Source organism: Pongo pygmaeus, chromosome 17 (assembly GCF_028885625.2).
Source record: "Pongo pygmaeus isolate AG05252 chromosome 17, NHGRI_mPonPyg2-v2.0_pri, whole genome shotgun sequence".
Lineage (NCBI taxonomy): Eukaryota > Metazoa > Chordata > Mammalia > Primates > Hominidae > Pongo > Pongo pygmaeus.
The window spans coordinates 79044524-79067259 of NC_072390.2; the positions used below are offsets into that span (position 1 = coordinate 79044524).

At 38.0% G+C, this 22736-nt stretch overlaps 1 protein-coding gene across 1 annotated transcript; it reads right to left on the reverse strand.

Annotated features, from left to right (window-relative positions):
* Positions 1–282: 282 nt before the first annotated feature.
* Positions 283–21751, reverse strand: LOC129019065 (putative uncharacterized protein encoded by LINC00305). The gene is made up of 4 exons (XM_054461329.2): positions 21734–21751; positions 18564–18627; positions 17818–18021; positions 283–383 (listed from the first exon to the last, which is right to left on the reverse strand). Exons 1-4 carry the CDS (start codon positions 21749–21751, stop codon positions 283–285), a joined length of 387 nt encoding a protein of 128 aa, XP_054317304.2.
* Positions 21752–22736: the final 985 nt, after the last annotated feature.

Genomic DNA, 22736 nt, shown 5'->3' on the forward strand with positions numbered 1-22736 from the left:
AATGTTTAATAGGAGAATACTAAAACTGCAACATTCTATTGAGAGATATCAAAGAAGACAAATAAATGGAGAGTGAACTCTACTTCGGAAAGAAAAGATGAAAAATTTTAAAAGTGTTTTGCCACTTCCCTGCATGAGACCTTTCAATGGATTATGCTTACATTCAAAAAGAAAATCCAAAGTCCCTGCTGTTTATCCAAAGGTGCTTCACAGTATGACCTCTGATCTCTCCCTAACTTGTCATCTTCTCTGTTTTCAAAGAAACAGAAAACGTCATCCAGCTTAGTGATCTCCTTTCCTCTTCTCTTTGACAACCATGTGTCTTTCTTCTTTGCTTCCTTCAGGTCTCTGGTTGTAACCTTTTGAAAGGTTCTTCCTGCATGCTGTACAAACAAAAGTAATCCACATTATTGCAGTAGAGAAAGAGTTTAAACTTGATCAAATGATTCAAAATTCATACATACCTAAATTTAGAATATGCATACTTTAAAAAACAAATTCTACTTGCAGGCAGTGATTTAAAAATAATTGAATAAATGTTCATTTATCTATACCAGGATTTTATCATGGAATTACTCATAAAGCAGAAACTAGGAAATAATTTTAAGTACATTAATTGGAGCTAGGTTTATAATTTATGGTGTATAAAATTGAAAGATAATCTCTGATAGAAACAATACAATGATAAGTGAAAGATGTTATCAAACAATATGTAGTGCAAAATTATTTAAAATATATAATTGTATATTTACACATATGTAAAACATGTCTGTAAGGCTATATATGAAGATATTAACAATATTTTTTATTGGTAAGTCTAGAATCACCTTCACTTATTTTAAATCTTTTTCTTTTCTGTCATAACCATGAATTATTCATAAAAGAAAAAGAAAATTATTTTTAGTTTTTAAAAACAAAAAACAGTATCTAGTCCAATTTTTTTATTGTACAGATAAAAGAAATTGGTCTCAAGATACAAATTATCTATGTGTGCCTGTGTGTTTAAGTATTGAAAATAGGGATAAACATATTTATCCAATATAATCCATCTGGAAAAGAAGAGCAGGCTTGGTTTTAGTGAAAAGTTGTGAGTTGTTTTATTTTTTCCTGAACCAAATAGCTATTTTTTATAAACTTCAAGCTTAGCTGTCACATTGCCTTTTGGCAAGACACTTGATTTGAAGGTAGATGTACTCTGCAAATAGAGCATATCTATCACAGACTACTAATGTGGCAAAATGAAATCACACAAGTAATCTCTTTAGATGGATTCCAGTGAATCTTCTTGCTCATTTCAATCCAAATCAAATCTATATTAAAATATTAATGCAAGGATTAAACTATATAAGTAGCAGGTCAGACTGGAGGAAGATTAAAGGGAATACAAGAATCAATCCTCAGGCATCAAGTTGTAACTTCAGGGTATGAGCTCATAAGATATAGCTATTTGCATAAACCAAAGTCACAAAGGAAAAATGTTCTCAAAAGATACCAACATTAGTAATTCCCTGGGTTTATGTGCTGCACATAAAAATAACTATTTATTGTTAAATGGCTTTTGTTTAACATACTTGTTTGATTTCATTTCTTGATTATTTCGGGTATTCATATAAATATTGGATTAAAAGAATTTGTGTAGTTAAGTACTTAAGAAGTTCAATTTTGAAAAGCCCAAGCTGTGAAAATATTATGTGAGATGATGTGAACAATTTAAAAAAACATCTGGGGCGACAGCTAGCCCATATAATGCCCTTGTACACAGTGGAGAAAGCTGCATCCTCCAGGTGGACATGACCACATGGTTTGGCAAGCCTGTTCTCTGGGCAAGTTGGGGAAAAAACCCAAAAACAAACAAATGAAAAAACAGCATGGCTATGATGAAGGAGGAGGGAAAAGGGGCCTCTTTTAATCTTGGTCCTGAGGTTTTAAGAGGAATATGTCTGTGAGTAGTGAAACTGCCTTTGCAAAAATTAAAATGGTGAGAAAATTATGACAGTGAAAGAGATCTGACCTAACTGACTCCATCTTGCTTCTCACCTCCAAGCTGCCTTTGTTCATTTCTGAGACTAGGCCAAACTAACTTTGGGAGAAATTTAGTTTATACTTTAACTTTGAAACAAATGTGATAAAAGCCCTTTCCTGAAACAAAACCCCTTTTTGCCTGGGGACCAGATTGCCTTTGTAAGACTAACAAATTGGCCACAAAATTAGAAATTATGGTTTAGGAGTCATACAGCCAAAGGTCTCAAGATAAAACTTCTCCAATTGCTCCTAGGGATAACATCACTATTGTAAAACCTAAGATTGGGGCTCGAGACATTTTCTTCAGATCCTGCCATTCTGATGTACCAGATGGCACCACCTAGACTGGTAATCTGGCCCAATCAGGAACCGAAGCCAACAGAACAGGGACAGAAGACAACAGAAAGAACCCACCAAAAGCCCCAGTGATTTCATCCATGGCCCAACCAATCAGCACTCCCCACTCCTGCCAAATTATCCTTAAAAAACCTCAGTCTCCACATTTTCAGGGGGAGACTGATTTGAGTGACAAAACTCCACTTTCTCATTCAGCTGGCTCTGCGTGAAATACATTCTTTCTCTGTTGCAATTCCCTTGTCTAGATAAATAGGCTGTATCTGGGCAGTGGGCAAGGAGAATCCTTTGGGCAGCTACAGTGGCAGAGACAGAAATGGATTGCACAAAGCTTAACCAGGAATTCACATCACTGGCTTGCTGACAGTGTGAATTCTGTATCTATCCTCAGGCTATCCCCCTTTCCAGTCTTGTTCCCTCTTTCACCCCCACACTAACTCTATTATCTTGTTTCTTTAATGCTCTGTTTTATTAGTTTCTCAACACAGTTTTAGAACTTTCTGTTCTCTTTCTAAATGCTGATTATTTTACATTTATTTTCTGTTTCCATTTCAGTTAACTTCACCTGTTCATTCTTTAGGCTTCTTACTTCTCTTTTCTTTCATTTTAATCTTTCTTCTTTTAAAATTCTTGTTTTTAAAATATTTGAAAAAATTCCATTTTAACTCCAGATAAAACAGTTAGAACTTTCTAATTCATGCTTGATTTGATTCTTAAAGTTTAACTTTTTAATATTATTGGGTTTTTAAATTGTATTAAAAATTTTATTCCATTACATTTTCCCTTACCTTGTACTTAAACTTATCTTTAGTCTCTTTAGCCATTCACCTTCCCTTTATCATCCTACTTTAATTTTCTTTTTTTATTTTTTACTCCCCTCCCTTTTAATAAATATTTTTAAAGTGACCTTTAGAATGTTTAGCCAAAGAAGTGGTAAAAATGCAGACATTCCTCACCCCAGACAGGAGCTATGGAGGAGCTCTCCCGCCACTGTCTTTACAGCTTCCCCTTGCTTTCCCCTAATGGATTTCCTGGTCCACTTAAGGCTGGCTCTTCAAAAACCTCACCGTGATACCCCATTGTTCCCACTGACTATAATTCTATTAGTGTGCCTGACACTTCTGATTTCCGGGAATAGTGTTTCTTCCTAAGTTCTCATACCGTGTGGTCTTTACCTAGGCAATATGCATTTAAAATCTGTAGTCTTCAATACACTGTACGTGCTATTAACTTTGAGACAAACAGCCAAGAGAAAAAGTATGTGACAGCACTAATAATCACACCAGAAACTTTATGTACTAGCCCTGTCTGGCAAGTCTTGCCCTTGGTAAAGAACCAAGTGGTGCTGACCTGCACATGCGAGCTCAGAAAAGGAGCACGGGCCCCTTCTAATGCCCTTATCTCCAAGTTACTGTCATTTCTCTTCTAGTAGAGCATAAGTGGATCCTAATTTTTAGCACCTCTTAGAGCTCTTTCTAAATTCCTGGTTCTCATTATAATGCTTAAAGGGAATCTATTTAGAGCAGCTTTTTAAAAGTGACAATTATAAACCTGCTTTATGGTAACCTTGATTTGTTAGGATTTGTATTTAGCAATTTGAATCTGACTTGAATGTCATTACCTAAGAAGAAAAGTCCATTTTCTTAGACATGCACTTTGTTCCCCAGGGAAAGTTCCTGTAGGGAGGATCCCCATGCTGGGCTTCTCTTACCTCCAAAGAAACGGGAATCTGGGGTGGCCAGAGTCCCTGAAGCTCCATGGTTTGCATGCAGGCTGTTAGTGGAAGCACCCACAAAAAACACACTCTCTTCGCAGATGTCTTGTGTTCTCACACCTTGAAGCTAGTTCCCTTTTCTCTTAATCTGCCTGGCAGTGTCTCATATGCAGTGATCCAAGAAAGGCAATTTCTACATTTAAATAGCTGACTGAATTTTCTTGTCTCTTTTCTCATGTATATGGCATATAGTATCAACTCAGTTTTAAGCTTCCTGAGAACAGGGGTGATGTTTTTTTTATCCTTTCTATCCCCATAAGAATCCAATTCATTAAGCTGTATGCAGTGAGTACATAAAATGTAGGCCTCATACCTTGGTGATGAAATAGTCTGTGCAACAAACCCCCATGACACAAGTTTACCTAGGTAACAAACCGCACATATACCCCTGAACTTGAAATAAAAGTTAAAAAAGTTAAAAAACAATGTTGCTGACCTCTTTTCTTTAGCCTTCATATTTTTAGATATTTTGCTCCATATTATAAAAGTCAGTGAATAGTATCATTTGAGTATTTTTCATGGTTTATCAACAAATCTTTGCTCTGCAATAAACAACCACAAAATGTCAGTGGCATACTACAGTAAACATGCATTTCTCGTGCATCTGCAGGGTTCGTCCATCCAAACTGGGCTTGCCTGGAGGGCTCTGCTCATTTTGGCTGTGCTCACTTAGGCAGCTGAGGCTTAGATGGTCTAGGCTAAACTTGGCTGATGAAACTCAACCCCATATATCTTTTATCTGATAGAAGCCAGCCTTCTCCTGATGCTTGTAGATGTGCAAGAGAATAATCCCCAAGCACTACTCTTCAAAGCTTCATCTCTCTTAGCATCATGACCATCAAAGCAGTATGTGGCTGAGCAGTTGTTTGGAAAAGAGTATGAGAACAGGGAGGTGTGAGGAATCAGTGCCAAACGATGTCATCAACCACACATAGTGTAGAATATAAGTGACTAGTGCTCTGCGAAAAAATTGTGGATGTGCATTCAAGGAGAGTTGACTGTGATCACATAATGCCTTCTAATATTGTGCCCACCGACAACAACTTCACTGACCCTTGGTTAGACTGACTCTTGGTTAGACTGACTCCTTAAGCTTCCCCAATCAAGAAAGCCCCTTTCATCCCTTTCATTACATTGCTTATTCATTAAGCCAAACACATACAGATTGCATTTCCTATTCTTATTCCTATTCTTATGTACCTGCTTGAATCCTACTCATTCTTCTTTCTTCAAGGCACAGATCGAGACCTATTTTCCATAGGAAGTCTGCTTTGAACTTCATGCTAAAATGTTTTCATGGATTTGTTAATGTCCCACTTCCCTTTGGATCTCCAGCATACTATTTACATATAAACTGTATGTTGTGTTACTCTAATCTCTATGTATTTGTCACTTTTTTTTTTTTTTTGAGACTGAGTCTCACTCTGTTGCCCAGGCTGGAGTGCAGTGGCGCAATCTCATCTCACTGCAACCTCTGCCTCCCGGGTTCAAGAGATTCTCCTGCCTCAGCCTCCCAAGTAGCTGGGACTACAGGCGCACAACTATGCCCAGCTAATTTTTGTATTTTTAGTAGAGACGGGGTTTCGCTATGTTGGCCAGGCTGGTTTCGAACTCCTGACCTCAAGTGATCCACCCGCCTCTGCCTCCCAAAGTGCTGGGATTACAGGTGTGAGCCACCACGCCCAGTTGTATGTGTCATTTTTATCTACCCAGACAGCGTGCAGGCTCATAAAAGAAGACATGGGGACAACTCTAGCTTTAAAGACTAGAAATTTGACTTTTGGTGCTGACTCTGCCATTAGCTAATGAGGAAGCTGTTTTAATCTATAAATGGGAATTGCCTTTCTTAAACTGAGGGGGATAAGAAGGCCCTCCACTGTGTATCTTACATTTCTTTGCAGTTGTCTATAGCATTTCATTTAGCATACTGTTACACACAGAATATGTTCTTAATATATGCTTTTTGTTGATTGGTAAAATGTGGAATGAGATTTATAAACTCGAATCCTATAATGCACACAAAGTTAGGATTGAATAAAGTGTAGAAAGTTTGCCTATGGGGAAGACTGAGCTGGCCCAAAAATGTTCTAGTTAGTTCAGTGATATTTTTATTACTAATAATCACTTAAAGTCATAATAAATGTAGCCATTCCTCTCATAGGCTTGATTGTAATCCATTAAGCTTTGAAGTGCATAAAGATGCTATTGCATTTTTGCCAACAGATTTATGTTAAGTTGGTAAAAAAATGGATATTCTAGATCAAAATATATGTCATATCAAAATCTGACCACAGTGGGGGACACTACAAAGTTACAGGAAAAACAATATGGATAATTAGATAATGTGGATAGGAACACTGTCATATTTTCCAGAAATTGAAAAAACAAATAGAGAATTTCTTGATGGTTATAGCTTTGGAAATTTCTAAGGTTGCTTGAAAGGGTAACAATAGCTGCTCATTTGACCTTTGATTCACTAAAGCTACCCATCAGGACTGGGAAAGTTTACATTCTGTTGTCTGTCCTCTATTGAGAGTGTGCATCTTTCTTTCAACTATGCACTTTAGCAAGCTAAATATTATCATTGCATGTCAAAGAAGATTGGTGGGGCTTGTTTCAGGATGGAAGAGTCTCATTCCAAACTATTGTTGCTTGGATTTTCCCCTTGCTCTGTTAGCAGGCTACACACCATTTTTGATTGTTTAGGCCCATGTGATGTGTGCAGCAAATGAGAGGTGACTTCTTATCTATAAGCAGAAGCTGCCTGATAAACAGCAGGGATGAATAATTTATAAGGTAGCAGTATGGCAAGTGGCATTTCACACTTCCTTCCATGTAAAATGTCACATGAATTCCAAACAGGCTAAACAGTTTAGTAGGAAAGAGAAACCTAATATTGCTAGCAAGAGAAGGGAAAGAGAGGGTCTATAATGTGGCAATTATGATATTACTCAAAAAGAATTCTGATCCAAATATTGTTCTCCATTGATTAAATGTGAAAGCAAATTACAGTTTCTCAAATCAATATTAGGAAATAATTATTATACACATGGAAATAGCATCCGTAAGGCAAATACGCTTGGGTTTTATTCCACTCAATTTCAGTCAACTTACAGTAAATGAATCCTGAAAAACTGTATTTTTCATTTTCTAATCATGCAGTTAGCCCTCCATTAAAAGAGAGCTAAAAAATGGGGTTTGATAGATTATTATGCATCATATTGCATAGTTAACATTAGTCCACTTAATCAGAAAATCCAAACAAATTGGTTCTCTGAATTCGAATCATCAAGCCATTAGCAGCTCTTTATTACTAAAGATGGTTAGTAAAATTAAACTGAAACCATAGAAACTCAAACTTGAAAGTAAGATTGCATTTTTATTCCATTTGATAATTAATATTTAGTAAGTTTATATTTTGGAAAGCTAAAAATTTAGAGTTACCTTATTGAATTCTTGACATTGTTACTTAATCTTGCTTATAGTGATATAACATTTTTGAAATATATTTTAAAAACTTAGATTCCTCAAAGAAATCTGTTAAATACCTTTATATATGAAATATATAGGGAACACTCTGGGGTATAGAAAAATATACTATTGCTTTTGTCTTTAAGGACCTATCTCTTGATCTGGGTGGAGGCAGGTCACTGATGAATACATAAAAGAATTAGAGACAAGGAAATGAGTTATTGTCTGGTGCTAACCATTGCTCAATAGAAATTCAGAGACAAGCAGCCAGGCGTGGTGGCTCACACCTGTAATCCCAGCACTTTGGGATGCTGAGGCGGGTGGATCACGAGGTCAGGAGATTGAGACCATCCTGGCTAACACAGTGAAACCCCGTCCCTACCAAAAAAAAAAAAAAAAAAAAAAATAGCCAGTCGTGGTGGCAGGCACCTATATTCCCAGCTACTTGGGAGGCTGAGGTGAGAGAATGGCGTGAACCCGGGAGGCAGAGCTTGCAGTGAGCCGAGATCACACCACTGTACTCCAGCCTGGGCGACAGAGCGAGACTCCATATCAGAAAAAAAAAAAAAAGAAAGAAATTCAGAGAGAAGCAAGATCAGACAGCACAGGAACAGTCATGGAAGACTTGCTAAATAACCAGAAATTTGTGATTTTTCTCAACTCTTTCTTTTCCCTCACCAGTTGACCAATAATTTCAGATGACCTTGCTGGCCAAATAATTCTTCTGTTTCCATCTCCTTATTTCTTCTCCCACCATCCTGAAATATGGAAGTACAGTTCTAAAGAGTGTCCCTGAAACTGATCAGGAATTCTTCATGCATCTCAGTGCTCTTGCTTGGGCAGTCTTCCTAAATATTTCCCACGTGTACAAAGAGCACCTCCCAATCTAGCTCTTTAGTGCAATGCACAAACTCCTTCTTGAGGGGTGCCTGCCTTGTCCATGTTCACAGAGTCAGTAAGTGGTAGAATCAGGACTCATGTCCATGTGGTTTGCTTCCAAAGCATATGTGTTTGTCCAAAATACCATATTGTAATCATACATGGATTTGTCTGCCTCCCATGAGCCTGTAAGTTCCTTGAGGACAACTGGACTGTGTCTTATTCGTTTTCTATCTTCAGTGTCATGCCCTCCTAAGATACTCAAAAACTACATGTTACATAATTTTTGGAAAACTTGCATTTTGAAGATTGCAATGGTGGAAGACCTCACCAGGAGAACAGAGCCTGTGCCAGGTATAATGAGAGGTGATATTTAATAGGGAGGATTAGCTGCAGAAGTCTTGAAAAAGCTAAACAGATTAAAAAAAAAAAGGGACAGGAAGGTGACCAAAAGTCAGCATCAACAGAAAACAGGACCAACCTTAGGGCTGGGGCACAAGGGGAATATGGGGTTACCAGAGCCAAGGAGACAGAGCTACCTGTGGTGAGCTATGATCACAGAAGGATAGACTGTCAGGAAGAAGCAGGAGAAATGAAGATACAGGTAATTCCAGAGATAGAGACTGATATGGTTTGATTCTGTGTCCCCACTCAAATCTCATCTTGAATCGTAATCTGAATTGTAATCCCCAGAGGTAGAGAGAGGGACCTGGTGGGAGGTGATTGGATCATGGGGGCGGTTTTCCCCATGCTGTTCTAATGATAGTGGGTAAGTCTCATTAGATCAGATGGTTTTACAAAGGGCAGTTTCCCATGCTTACTCCTCTCTGTATGCTGCCACCTTGTGAAGAAGGTGCTTGCTTCTACTTTGCCTTCTGCCATGATCGTAAGTTTCCTGAGGCCTCCCCAGCCATGCTGAACTGTGAGTCAATTAAACCTCTTTCCTATATAAACTATCCAGTCTCAGGTAGTATATAGCAGTGTGAAAACGGACTAATACAGAGACAGTGCAAACACACATGCTGATTTTTTCTTTCTTCCACTGTTCTCTAGGCTCTCTGTTGGCTAAACCCAAGGGAAAGCCACTTGTCAAGGTAGCCTGAGAAATGTCATTTGCAGAAGTAAGGAGTGGGGAAAAGGCAGGAAATGAATTGTCCTGGATTGTGCCTGTATTAGTCCATTTTCACATTGCTGATAAAGACATACCCAAGACTGAGTGATTTACAAAAGAAAGAGAGGTTTAGTGCACTTACAGTTCCACGTGGCTGGGGAGGCCTCACAATTATGATAGAAGGCAAGGAAGAGCAAGTTGCATCTTATATGGATGGCAGCAGGGAAAAAGGGAGAGCTTGTGCAGGGAAACTCCACCTTATAAAACCATCAGATCCCATGAGACTTATTCAGTATCACAAGAACAGCATGGGAAAGACCTGCCCTCATGATTCAATTACCTCCCACCAGGTCCCTCTTACAACCTGTGGTAATTCAAGATGAGATTTGGGTGGGGACACAGCCAAACCATATCAGTGCCTGTTTCCAGACAGGCACACAATAGGCAGAGGGGAAAATACTTAAGGGGCAAATAGTGGGCTCAAAGACATGGATGGAAATGTGCATTTGGGAGAATAGAGGCATATGTTTCAATAGGCAGGGAGAGGCCAATTTTGGAGCTATCTTTAAACCTAGGTGGAAAAGTTTATAGGCAATATCACTAAGTGTTTGGAAACAGAAAGCATTAAGTGAGCTTTTTAGTAGAATATGAAAATATCATGGATACAATAGACACTAGAGGCAAATTAGAATAGTTGCCAAGCACAGAATAAAATTCTAAGAATCAAATAATAGAAAGTTGTGATATAATCTCTCACAACCTCATTCTTCTAAAGAGGCATTTTCTGAACTTACTTGATAATAAAATTCTCCTGGTGCTCCTGTTAAGCATGCAGACACACACCTACAATATCAGTCCTCCAGAAAAGAGTTTCTGTAATCTGTGCTACTATCAATAGTGCTAATGGTGATTTTTATGATCAGGCAAATTGAGGAAATGTTACCCAAAAGAGTTTATGTGAGAAAAATACCTGCTTTTTTCAATTGATTAGTATGTGCCACTAGCGATCACTTGCAGGACTTGGTGCAGAATGAAAATGTGGGGCCCCTTGCTCAAGTATTCAGAAAGTGATGTGATAATGGTACTGAAATATGAAGCTTCTTCCTTTCCTCTGCAGTCTCTCTTCATGTGTCATGGTATTTTTTATTTGCTTTTTGATGTTATAAGTAAAAAAATAAAAATGTAAATTACCTGCCTGAATTGTATCATTCATCCTTATATTGTACAATGCCAGTTTTAAATGCAAATATTAGAGCATTTAACTTGTGCGTGGAATCACTGACATGACACTGTTTATGTTTCATAGCTTACACATGTGTATGTATTTCTTTCTTACCAGACCAGTGGAAGTGCTGCACAAAACTAACTCAACTGTCTTTAATTCACTTCTTGATTAGCATTTACCAACACTTTCTGCCATTGACTTCCTTATGAATAAGGCAGGACTGACAAGAAAAGGAAGTATGTGCTGCCCTGTCTTTCCCTTTTCTACTATGTGGTCATTGCCAACTAAGTGGGTGACTAATACAGGGAAATAAATGAGTGACAAATAACATGCTAGTGTTCTCTGGTTTTTCCTGTTTCTTAGAACAGCATTGCCTCTTTCTGGATTGAAAGCAAGTTCTGGTTCAAATAGAAGGTGCGACCTCTCTGGGCTGTCTGTCCCCTGTTTACTGATAGACATAATATATGCTTTCCTTTTCTTTCCTTTGGATCTCTCTAAACTCCCAAACACCAAGTGTTCACCTGAGTTCTGTGCTCATGGAGCATTGCCCACCCAGTATGCAAATGGGGCAGCAAGGGTCTCTCTCTGCTCACATGGATGATGCTCCATTGTTTCGTTGGACTTCGTGTGTGAAACACAAGTTCAAAGATAATCATTATTTAAAATTTCAGGAGGAGTACAGCAGAATTTCAGATCAAGTGTGGGCCCTTCTGTGTGATGGCACAGGTCCCATGTCCATAAAGCTATCCTTGTGCCAGGGAGTTATTATCCTCATTTTGCAAATCAGGAAGCTGAGGTTTAGAGAGTTCAAGTCATGTCCAAGGCCACTCATCTGGAAAGTGACAGACCTGGGGTTTGAATCAGACCATTGGTCTGCAAAGCTCATGTGCTAACATAAAATCTACTTCTTCATTTCACCACACTTGGCCCCCCTGTTTCTATATTTAGACTTATCTGAAAGCAGATGACATAGTTGTGAATAGTTTGGTTCAGTGATTAGTCATTCATAATCAATATGTGATTAATTTCCAAGTCCTGTTAAGGATGTAAACACACACCTACACAGTTTTCCAGAAAAAAAGCTTGCATAATCTGTGCTATATTGAAAGGGCTTTTAAAATTATTTAAGTAGAAACTATCTGCCCTGATAGTGGTATTTATTTATCTGGATCTCTTATTTCCACACAAAACCACTCCTATGCACTGGGTGCACTGAGGTATGAGAATAAAAATGGATTAGTTCATAAGGCACAATTTCTGCCCTTAGGAAACTTAAATATGTTCGAAAAACCAACATTTCCTTTAGGTTAATTTCACCTATGTCACCTCGTTTGGCTTTTCTCACGGGTTTTCTTTCTCCTCATTTCTCCTTGGTGCTTACTGGGTGCCTTTTCTAATTTCATGTTCTTTTCAACAGCAACTGCATGGCTGCTTTCATGACTTTGTCTCCCGCATATTGTTATGGTTTGTAAAACATTTGCTGACTAGGCCAGGCATGGTGGCTCACGCCTGTAATCCCAGCACTTTGGGAGGCTGAGGTGGGCAGATCACAAGGTCAGAAGATCGAGACCATCCTGGCCATCATGGCGAAACCATGTCTCTACTAAAAATACAAAAAATTAGCCTGGTGTGGTGGTGGGCGCCTGTAGTCCCAGCTACTCAGGAGGCTGAGGCAGGAGAATTGCTTGAACCCAGGAGGCGGAGGTTGCATTGAGCCGAGATCGTACCACTGCACTCTAGTCTGAGTGACAGAGCGAGACTCTGTCTCAAACAAACAAACAAACAAAAAACATTGCTGACTAATCTGATTCTTCAAATGAAGGAGGATGGGATGTTTTCCTTTCCCCTGGTCTTTGATGCCTCCAACAAAGGTGAGGTGTGAATGATACTGGGGTGGATCTTCACCAAGGGCCTAGTGAATTTTCTCCTCTCAAGTGAACTCTCTGTGGCTTGCGTACAGTGATTATGCCGAGAGCAAGACTTGTTCTCCCTATTTAAAGAGGGAAAGTCATTTACAATACTTAAGAAATGAGAAGCTGCTCAGAATACATTTCATTAAGGATGTACTTGGGATGATTTTGAGTTGGCTGTGGGGAAGCAGTAAACAGTCACAGCTCTTAACCACTCCTTCTGAACAAAATCTTCTTTAGGACAGAGAACATATCTCAAAGCACATTTAGTGTATTATCACACATCCAGTAAGCAATTCATTATAATGTTTTAAATGGCCGTGGAGGATAGCCCAAGGCACCAATGCTTTTGGAAAATATATTTTGCATATCTACTGAATGGCATCATAGCGAATCTATAAAAATATTAGCCTTAAAGGAATCATTCCACCCATACTTTACTCTTAGCAATTATGCCTGAAACCACTCCAGCGATGAGGACTTTTTAAAAATGTGTAAGTATCTAGAGATAATCAACAGGCTACTTTATTACAAAAAGTTCACAACTTCCACACATGAATATACCTGACAGCCAGTTAGTTCACTTAGCTGCTCGGGTTAGCAGTTGCAGGCTAATCCTACCCTATTTTTGTTTTTATTTTATTTATTTTTTGAGATGGAGTCTTGCTCTGTCGCCAGGCTGGAGTACAGTGGTGCGATCTTGGCTCACTGCAAGCTCTACCTCCCGGGTTCAAGCAATTCTCCTGCCTCAGCCTCCCGAGTAGCTGGGATTACAGACGTGTACCACCAAGCACGGCTAATTTTTGTGTTTTTAGTAGAGATGGGGTTTCACCATGTTGGCCAGGTTGGTCTCGAATTCCTGACCTCAAATGATCCACCTGCCTCGGCCTCCCAAAGTGCTGGGATCACAGGCATGAGCCACTGCACCCAGCCAATCCTACCCTATTAATATGTGCTTATAGTCACAGGAGTTGTAGCCATGGGGAAAAGTGACTCATTTAATATATGTGTCATTAACTTCTGCTATAGGCAAGAGAGTTTTAAATGATGAGAGCTGGGAAGGGACTTCAGGATAGAGCATATGTTGACCTTGAGCAGCATAGCCACCCATCCCTGTTTACAAGATTTCTGGTACAGGAGATTTTCAGTTTCAAAACATGAGCGGTTCTAGGAAAACCAGGAGGCATTGGTCACCCCACCTTTACTTAAAGAACTTACAGTTTAATTGGAAAGAGGTGCACACAAAATATGAGAAATAGAAAAGTACTATCAATTGAGAAAAAAGGGGAAATAGTTTTCCGCTGAAGGGATTCTGGATTGGGGAATGCAAATCCCTTGCTATACCTGGGGTCTGTGGGAGAAGAGTTGAATGAATGGCATTTTGGTAAGATGAAACTTGATGGAGTCCAGGCATTTCGTTTGTCTCCTCCTAGATCTCCTGTGAAATGGCCAAAATGATGGCAGACTAAAAGAACGTTATTACTAAAACTAGGGTAAATAGTCAATCATCTGAGAGAAAGTGCAAATAATTTCTGCTGGAAGAGAGCAATTGGAGGACAATTGAAGGAAAACACTGAAGACTGTTTCACAAGGTCCCCTTCTGAGAAGATGATACAAACATGGCAATTAAGGAAAGCAAGTCCTGGCAGCGCCCCATGGATATTCCCTTATTTGGAGTGGTGAAGGGAGGGGTGAGGGTCGACTGTGGGCAGAGAGCACAACACCCTCAGAATCACTTCTGCTGCTGGAGAGTAAGAATCAGCCCAGGGCAGATCCTCCAGGATGTCTGGAGCTTCCCGCATGGCTGAACCAGGCAGAGAGCTGGTGGTGAGCCAGGTATCCCCCTAAGCAGTGAGCCTTCCCTTGGTAAAGCAGAATTTCTTCCTGGGCCAAGCTCACACCTGTAATCCCAGCACTTTGGGAGGCTGAGGGGGGCAGATTACCTGAAATCAGAAGTTTAAGACCACCCTGGGCAACATGGCAAAATCCCATCTCTACTAAAAATACAAAAATAAACCAGGTGTGTTGGCAGGTGCCTGTAATCCCAGCTACTTGGGAGGCTGAGGCAGGAGAATTGCTTGAACCCGGGAGGTGGAGCTTTCAGTGAGCTGCACTGTACTCCAGCCTAGGGGACAGAGCAAGACTTCATCTCAAAAAAATAAATAAATAAAAAATAAAATAAAATAAAATAATTTCTTTCTGGGCAAGCAGACTCCCAAGAAGCCTCAATCTGTGTACCTGTCATAGAGACCAGGACAAACAAATTTGGATACAGAAAACTGACCTCTGAGCCATACAGAGAAGAGATTGAACAGTGTTAGCCTTGACTGATCATGGTTATGATTCTTCCCCATTTCTGTTAGGCTGCTGACTTTACTAAAAGGGCAAAGCAATTTTAAATTAAAACAGCAAGGATGAAAAAAAAATACCCCTTTTGAGCTTAAAATTTGAGAGGCGATTTCTAACAGCAAGCAGATGGATAGTGAGGAGACACAAGGACAATCCTCCTACTCTATTTACAGGCAAGCATGAGGCTAGGAGAGACCTCTCCTCTCTCAAGGATGTGTAAATAGAAAACAATGAACAGGAGGCCTGTGAAAATATTTTGCAGCTCAAAATAAGGAGAGGGACATAGTACTCAAGATCCAGGAAAGGAGCTAGTTTTGAAGAGATTTATTACAGAAGGTAAATTATATTTGGGCAATACCTGCTTTATGATCTCACTAAAATATAAGACAAGAGGAGTTTTTTTTTTTTTAATAGAAGAAGTGAAAGATGACATGGAATCCTATGAGACTGAGGTGAAACAGGAGCTATCTGAAAACTAAAAACACACCAAAAGGAATCTAAAAGAAGTGAAATAATTTAAGAAAATTAAAAATGCAATTTTGGAATTTACAACTGCATTTCATCATTAAAGCACAGAACCAACACTGCAGAATTTTTACTTACTGGCTAGAAAACTCACTTGAGGATCCTAACAGAACACAAAGAAAGTGGGTGGAGAAAAGAAACAGATCAGAGAGAAATAGCAGACAGAATACATTTGGAGTTTCAATATATACATAATCAATGTTTCTGAATAAAAGACTAAAACAAATGGAATTATTTGAAGATATGAAATAAGGAATTTTATGAGCTGAAGAAATACACAAGCTTCATATAAAAGAGATAAATGAGTATCTGGAAAAATTTATGAAACATGGGAAATGTTATGAAAAGAAACAAAAATTTCAATTTTCCCCATGAACATTTGGAATTTCAACAATAAATGGGAAAAATGCTAGAAGAATTCTCACAGAGTTCTGTAATAGTCCTGATAAAAAAAAATGAATAAAACTTTCCTATATACTACTTAAAAGAGTTTATTAAGGATAGAGTTTATAGATAATATAAGATGACTCAAAAAGACTTAAGAAGCAAGTGCCTATATACATAAGAATCTTTATGCATAATAACATAAAACTTAATAAAGTGATATGAAGAAATGAAGATTTAGTCCTTACTCTTAGATATAAAGACTCAGGATTGTATTAACATCAATTTTTCCCAAATTTAATTCAATTCCAACAAAAATCTTAAAAATCTTAGAAATTTTTAAAAACTTGGCAAAATGGTTCTAAAATGTAAAATTATCAATGTCTGAAACAGCAAAAATATTTTGAAAAACAGGGATAATAAAAAGTGACTTAACTAGACTGTTAAAATGCTTAACATAGCTGACTAGATAGAGAAATCAATAAATGAAAATAGTAAAACCAGAAATAGGTACATACACAGAAGTTTATAGTGTATAATCCTGTTGGTATTAAAATCCATTGAATAAATATGAATTAGTTATTAAATGTTGAGAGTTAACTATCAGGAAAATATAATGCTATTTATATCTTTACAGTATACAACAAAGTTAATTCTAGATGAATTACAACACCAATGGGAACAAATATTTCTATTCAGGAATGTGGATTTGACTATATGACATATTAAAATCTTCTTTGTATTACAAACATAGTAAGGTAAAGAACACAATAATAAAATATTTAATGAACATATGAGGAACTACTGAAATTCCCAAGTAAATCTTGAACACTCTCTTAGAAAAAAGTTTAATGAACACAAAGTTAATTTATAAAGAAGTACAATAATAATAATAATGGCCAAAATAACTAGAGGAATAACATTTTTATATGGCTATAATAAAACTTTAATTTTTAAATAGCATTTTAAAAATTAATAAATTTGGTAAATATTTAAAATGCTAAGAATTCTGGAGGACATGGTGAGAACTCATGTACAGTCTACAGAATTGTAAGTTTGCATAATGCTTCTGGAAGGGACTTTATAAAGCTATGTTAGTGTAATGATATTTCCATCATTATAACTGGATATAAGTATCTATATGTGATTATTTAAGAAAGTTGTAATATGTGTTTATCATAGAATATTATGCAGCCATGAAAGATGTATTTTTAAAGATGCTAATAGCTGAATTAATTGCTGTGAACTAAATCCATTTGTATATTTTCAAGATTTTCCGTATTTGATTTATATTATATACAATTATGTTATTTGTAAAAACCGAAGAGTCTGCCCCACCATGGTGATTCAATAACACAATATTTGCCACAAAAAGCAGCTTATAATTAGTACTCAAGACAATGGATTCTTATTGTCTTAGAAATACAACTTACTGTAACTTTGGAGGGAAACAATCACGTAAAACTTGTAATTGCTATGTTTTCAGTCCAAGGTTTGAGCACGAGGTGTCTTTTATATAATTTCAGATTTGCTTGTTCTTATTATTAAGACTTATGAAAGTTTTTAAAGTAGAATATATATAAAATAAAGAAAAAATATAAAGAACATTTTTAAAAAGAGCCTATAAAGAATTACTCCGCATGGTCAGAAGAGGGAGCTTCTAGATTGCAAAAAAAGTAAAATTTTAAGCACTCTATTATCAGAAGTAATATTATTTCAAGTCCTCGTATTGAATACTAATAAAAAAGTAGCCCAGAAACATTCCTTTATAATAATTTAAAAAACTTTTTGTTTCATGAAATATTGAACTTACCTTTATTCTTCATTGAGAGCATGTAGAATCTCACTCTAACCACTGTCTTCTGGTGCTTTGCACATTTGACCTTTGTAAGTGTGGCTGATAAACCAGAAGGCTGCTGACCAGTTTCCACCTCCTGCTCTCCCTTTTCATCTTTGCAGGTCGCAGAGATGGCTACTGAGATAAGGGACAAGAGAGTGGAGAGCAAGGTGGCAACAACTAACCAACAACAAAATTAAAGATTTATTACCTATTGTTGAATAAAGGTACAGAGGCAAAGTTCTCTGACCAACATTATTCATTAAAGATAATACTAGAAATATAAAAGTTGAAACTATCCATCTAATCTGAAGCCTTTTTCTATATCAATATTCAGATTTTAAAAACTAGTATTTCAGTTCCTAGTGCCTTCATAAGCGATTCATAAACCTGACCGTGTTCATAGGTATGGCAGAAAATGAAGACCCAGGAGTGAGTTCTGTTATTATAAAAATCATGGCAGTTAGACGTGTAACCTAGAGTGCAGAATGCAACAATAAGGAGGATAATTCTTTTTTAATTGGCATGGATCACACACCAGTTCCGCATTCAATTAGTGGCTCTACATCTTGAAAGAGAAGTAGAAAATTTGAAGTGAGTTCATGACCTACTCATAAGTAACATTCTAATTTGGGAAACAAATTATGACAAACTCTATAAATAGGGTTAATTTTTTTCTTAGGTTTGTTACTTTAAAGAAAGAATTTGAAATGGTTACTCACCATGTATAATACACAGTATATGAAGGTTGATCATATCCAGGGGTGGGACAAGATGCTTTCCATCCTGCAAGTGAAAAAAGAAAATAAATTGTTATTTTCAGTGAATTCTGCAAAACACAACGAAAGTGAGTAACCCCAGGAGTGTAAAAGTCCCCCATTCTTCTGTGTGAATCAGTGCTCATCTAAAGCCTGGACCTGAACAGCCTTAGACGTGTCCTCTATTTGTACCCAGCCTGGTTTAGATGACCCTAAGCCTCTTTCTGAAGTTATGTGTGCTGTTGGCTTAAATTTAACAAAAATATTTGGTAGGGTCAAGGCACTAAGCCAAGTGACAAGGAGCATTGAAGTTTCATACAATGTAAGGAAGGAGAAAGACCTGAGGGAGAAAGAACCTCAGTCATCCCATGAATAGAAGGAAAGTGGGCTGTTTGAGCAGAGAGAATATAGAGGGATATTATTCAAATCAGTAAGAGGAGAAGATATCCCGCCTCTATTCCACTGTTGACCTTCTCCTTCTTATCATCAACCATTCATTTACTTTTACTGTCTGAAGAGGTGCGAATATTGTAATTTAAAAAGCAGATATTCCTTATAATAGTATATTAAATGCTATGTACCTGGAAACATTACTTTTAATATTTTGTTAGTGTATTCTATGGTCCCTAAATATGGTCACATTTCATACATGTGTACTCGCTAAATTTGTGATTTTAAACATCTATTTAAAAGCCCTATTTATTAATCACTGATCTTGTGCCAAACATTGGGTGAGGTGGTGATGGGGGAAAAGATCAATGAGGCACAGTCGTAGAAACTCATAGCCTCACAGGGGAACCAGAGAGGTCAGCAGACGTTTCAAACCTGCTGAGAACCAAGTACAGGTTTCAGTGCTAACATGCAAGGTGCTGCTGAGGCAGGGTTGGACCCAGAGTTGGAAGAGGCACCGACAGTGATAGAGTTGGTCTTAAGCTTTGAAATGATCTCACTCCTGAAAATAAAAATCTTTTTTGCTAGCTGGTCACCTGAATTCATTTAATTTACCTTGTCTTTTTCCTGTAGTAGGATTTCACAGAGGATTTAACGTGTAATGGTAAGAACTCGGAACTGAGTGCAAACACTTGGTTTTGACCATCAGGGAGAATAAAAACCAGCCCCTTGGTTTTATTAGGTACTGGGATCCTCGTTTCTCATTGCAGTTGGTGGATTTTGTAATGTTTACATCCTTCAAGTTGTGAGTTGCCCTTTGCTGAATACTTGATATGTTCTACATGGCAAAGTCTGCCAGTCAAACGGCACAAAAAAAGTGTGTTCTGTGGTTCCTTGTTAACATACATACAGCTTTTCGGAACACAAATAAGTTCAAAGTTGTGCAAAGCTGTAAGATGTTCCGTGTTGCTCTGGGTATTAATATAAAGTGAAAGCTAGTTACAGTTTGCAACTGAATTAGTAGCAGTCTCTATTTATAATGCAACCCTACTTCGACATAGCACATATATTTTTAAAGAAAGACTTAATATCCAATTATTTTTACAAGAAAGCTGGCTGGCTAACTCCAAGAAGTTTAAGTTTTCAGTTAAATATTTTTTTTTCTTCAGGGGAGATGGTTGTTATGACAGGATTCTTTTGCCTTATAGAAAGCCTCGTGTAACAGATAAAGTAATTAGCTGTAGACCAAAGAAGTTTGCTCTATGTGATTCTTTAACACCCCCTCAAAGCTACTCAAGCATGATATTTCATTTAATTAAATATACAAAAAGTCAATTGGAGCTCTCCGCTACATGAAACTTCTTGGAATTATGAAGAAAGAACGTCACAGGAGGGCTTGTGTGTTCACCACAACCTCAGGACTGTCCCGGTGCTGGGCCTTGCTTTTCCTCAAGGGGCTTCCCAGTACAACTTGAAGCAGTCAGGGCCAGGATTGTGAAATCAGTCCATCTTCTTCACTTGTTATTTGTGGAAGCCCAATTTACCCTACTTTTACCCACATCCCTAGGCAAGTGAGTGCAAATAACTGAAATGACTCATAAAGTCTTTGAATGAATTGATTTTCTCTTTTTACTTGAAATCAAAAATAAATGTTCTCTTTTTTCTCTGGCAAATTGCCTCCTATGCAGTTATAGCTGTGTATTTCTCCTGGGATTTACAGCATTTGAAAATCAGCACTTGAGAGACTCGTGCACCTGTGTGTCCATATATGGCTTCCTGTTTTGTCACATCAGGCAGTTGCCTGCTATGTTCAGATTCAGGGCTTTTTGAGTGGGAGAGCCATGAATGAATGTCCCATGGAAGGCTGCTGGTGAAGAGTGTCGTGACTGTTCTGTTTGCAATAGAGTGTGTTTGTATCCTCATTTATTTTATGGAGAAAACAGGGTGCTTCCTTTCCAGAGACCTTTCTAGGATTCCTCTGTGAAAACCTCCTGTGAAAATTCCAAATGGTTTGAAAGACCCTTGGACCCTCAGGAGCACAAAGCTGGACATCTTTGTGGATGACCTGAGCAACCCCATCTCTACTGTTGCAAAGTGCTGTTTATCTCCATTAGAATTTGAATCTCATGGTGGGTTTGTATTTGATAACCCCTTTTTATGATCACCTCAGTTCAGGACAGGGGATTGAGAAGTTGTATTTTCAGAATGAAATGAACCTGAGCAATAATCATGAACTTGGCATCGAGGAACAAGAATGTGACACCCACCTTAGGGTAAAGATAACAGTGCTCATATAGGAACAATGCCCTCTGTATTGGTTTCCTTGAGTTGATGTCACAGAGTTCCAGAAGCTGGGTGGCTTAAAACAGCATAAAATTGAGTTGTTGAGAGGCGCATGCTCTGAGGGCTTTTGGGAAAAAATGTTGCTAGCTTCTGGTGGTTGCTGGCAATTTTTAGCTTTCTTTGGTTTGTAGCCACATCACTCCAATCCCTGCCCCCATTGTCACATGGTATTTTCTCTGTGTCTCTGTCTCTACATTGTCTTCCCTCTATGTATGTGTGTGTGTCCAAGTTTCCTTCTTATAAGGACACCAGTTATTGGATTATGTCCCACCCTAATCCATGATGACTTCATCTTAACAGATTACATTTAATAAGACCTTTTTTAAATCAGGTCACATTCTGAAGCTCTGGGTGGAAACCTTCTTCTGGAAGAAGTTTTTGGGGAACACTGTTTAACTCACTACATTTTTCTTTGGCATCTTCGTTTCCTTGCAGCAGACTCACAGAAAAGCAAAACCAAATTTACAGGATCAGTTACTCAAATGGAAATCCATCTTCAGTGTGATGTGACTGTACAGCCAGAGTTTTCCACATGGTAGGTTGTAGCCTACAAATGAATATGGCTGCTTGAATGTGGCTGACTCTTTTGGGCTACTACTTAAAATTTTTCCAGTCATATTTTTATAGTGCAAAATAGATTCCCCAGACATTTCCTGAAGTGCTCAGTGTAACTCCACACTAGAACATGTGCCTTCCCAAGTCCTGACAACTAAGTCAATTTCACAAACCGACAACATCATCCTGTGTTCTGATGCTCCCAGTGACCACTGTTCGTATCAGAAACATTTAAAATTTACCCTCACTTGTCCCATAAACATACACAAGCACAAAGCCCTCAGCAGTAACTGGGCAAAATGCTTTCATGAGAGAAGCCTAAAGGTCTGTCAGTTATTCTCCCTTTGCTGTGCTCATTCAGCATTGCTTCCCATGATCTAGTGAGGTAAGATATGTTAACTGATACTCAAGGGCTAAAAAACAATAATAGAACTTAGCATTTTAATCTCCTACCTTTCCCTAGAGTTTCAAAGCAACTTTTTGGATTCATTATAAGTAGACATTTAGAATGTCAGCTTCCAGCAATACGTACTCTGTGGTTACAAGTCCCCTGTTTTATATTGGGAACATAAGTATAAAGGGTAAAATATAATGGCATTTTAAATAAAGAACTGAAGAGACATACCCAAATGCCAGAAATGACCAAAATGCTAAAAATCAGGATAGGTGGGTATATTAGGCCGTTCTTTCATTGCTATGAAGAAATACCTGAGACTGGGTAACTTATAAAGAAAGAGATTTAATTGGCCCATGGTTCTGCAGGCTATATAGGAAGTATACTAGCTTCTGCTTCTAGGGAGACCTCAGGAAACTTAGAATCATGACGGAGGGCAAAGGGGAAGCAGGCTT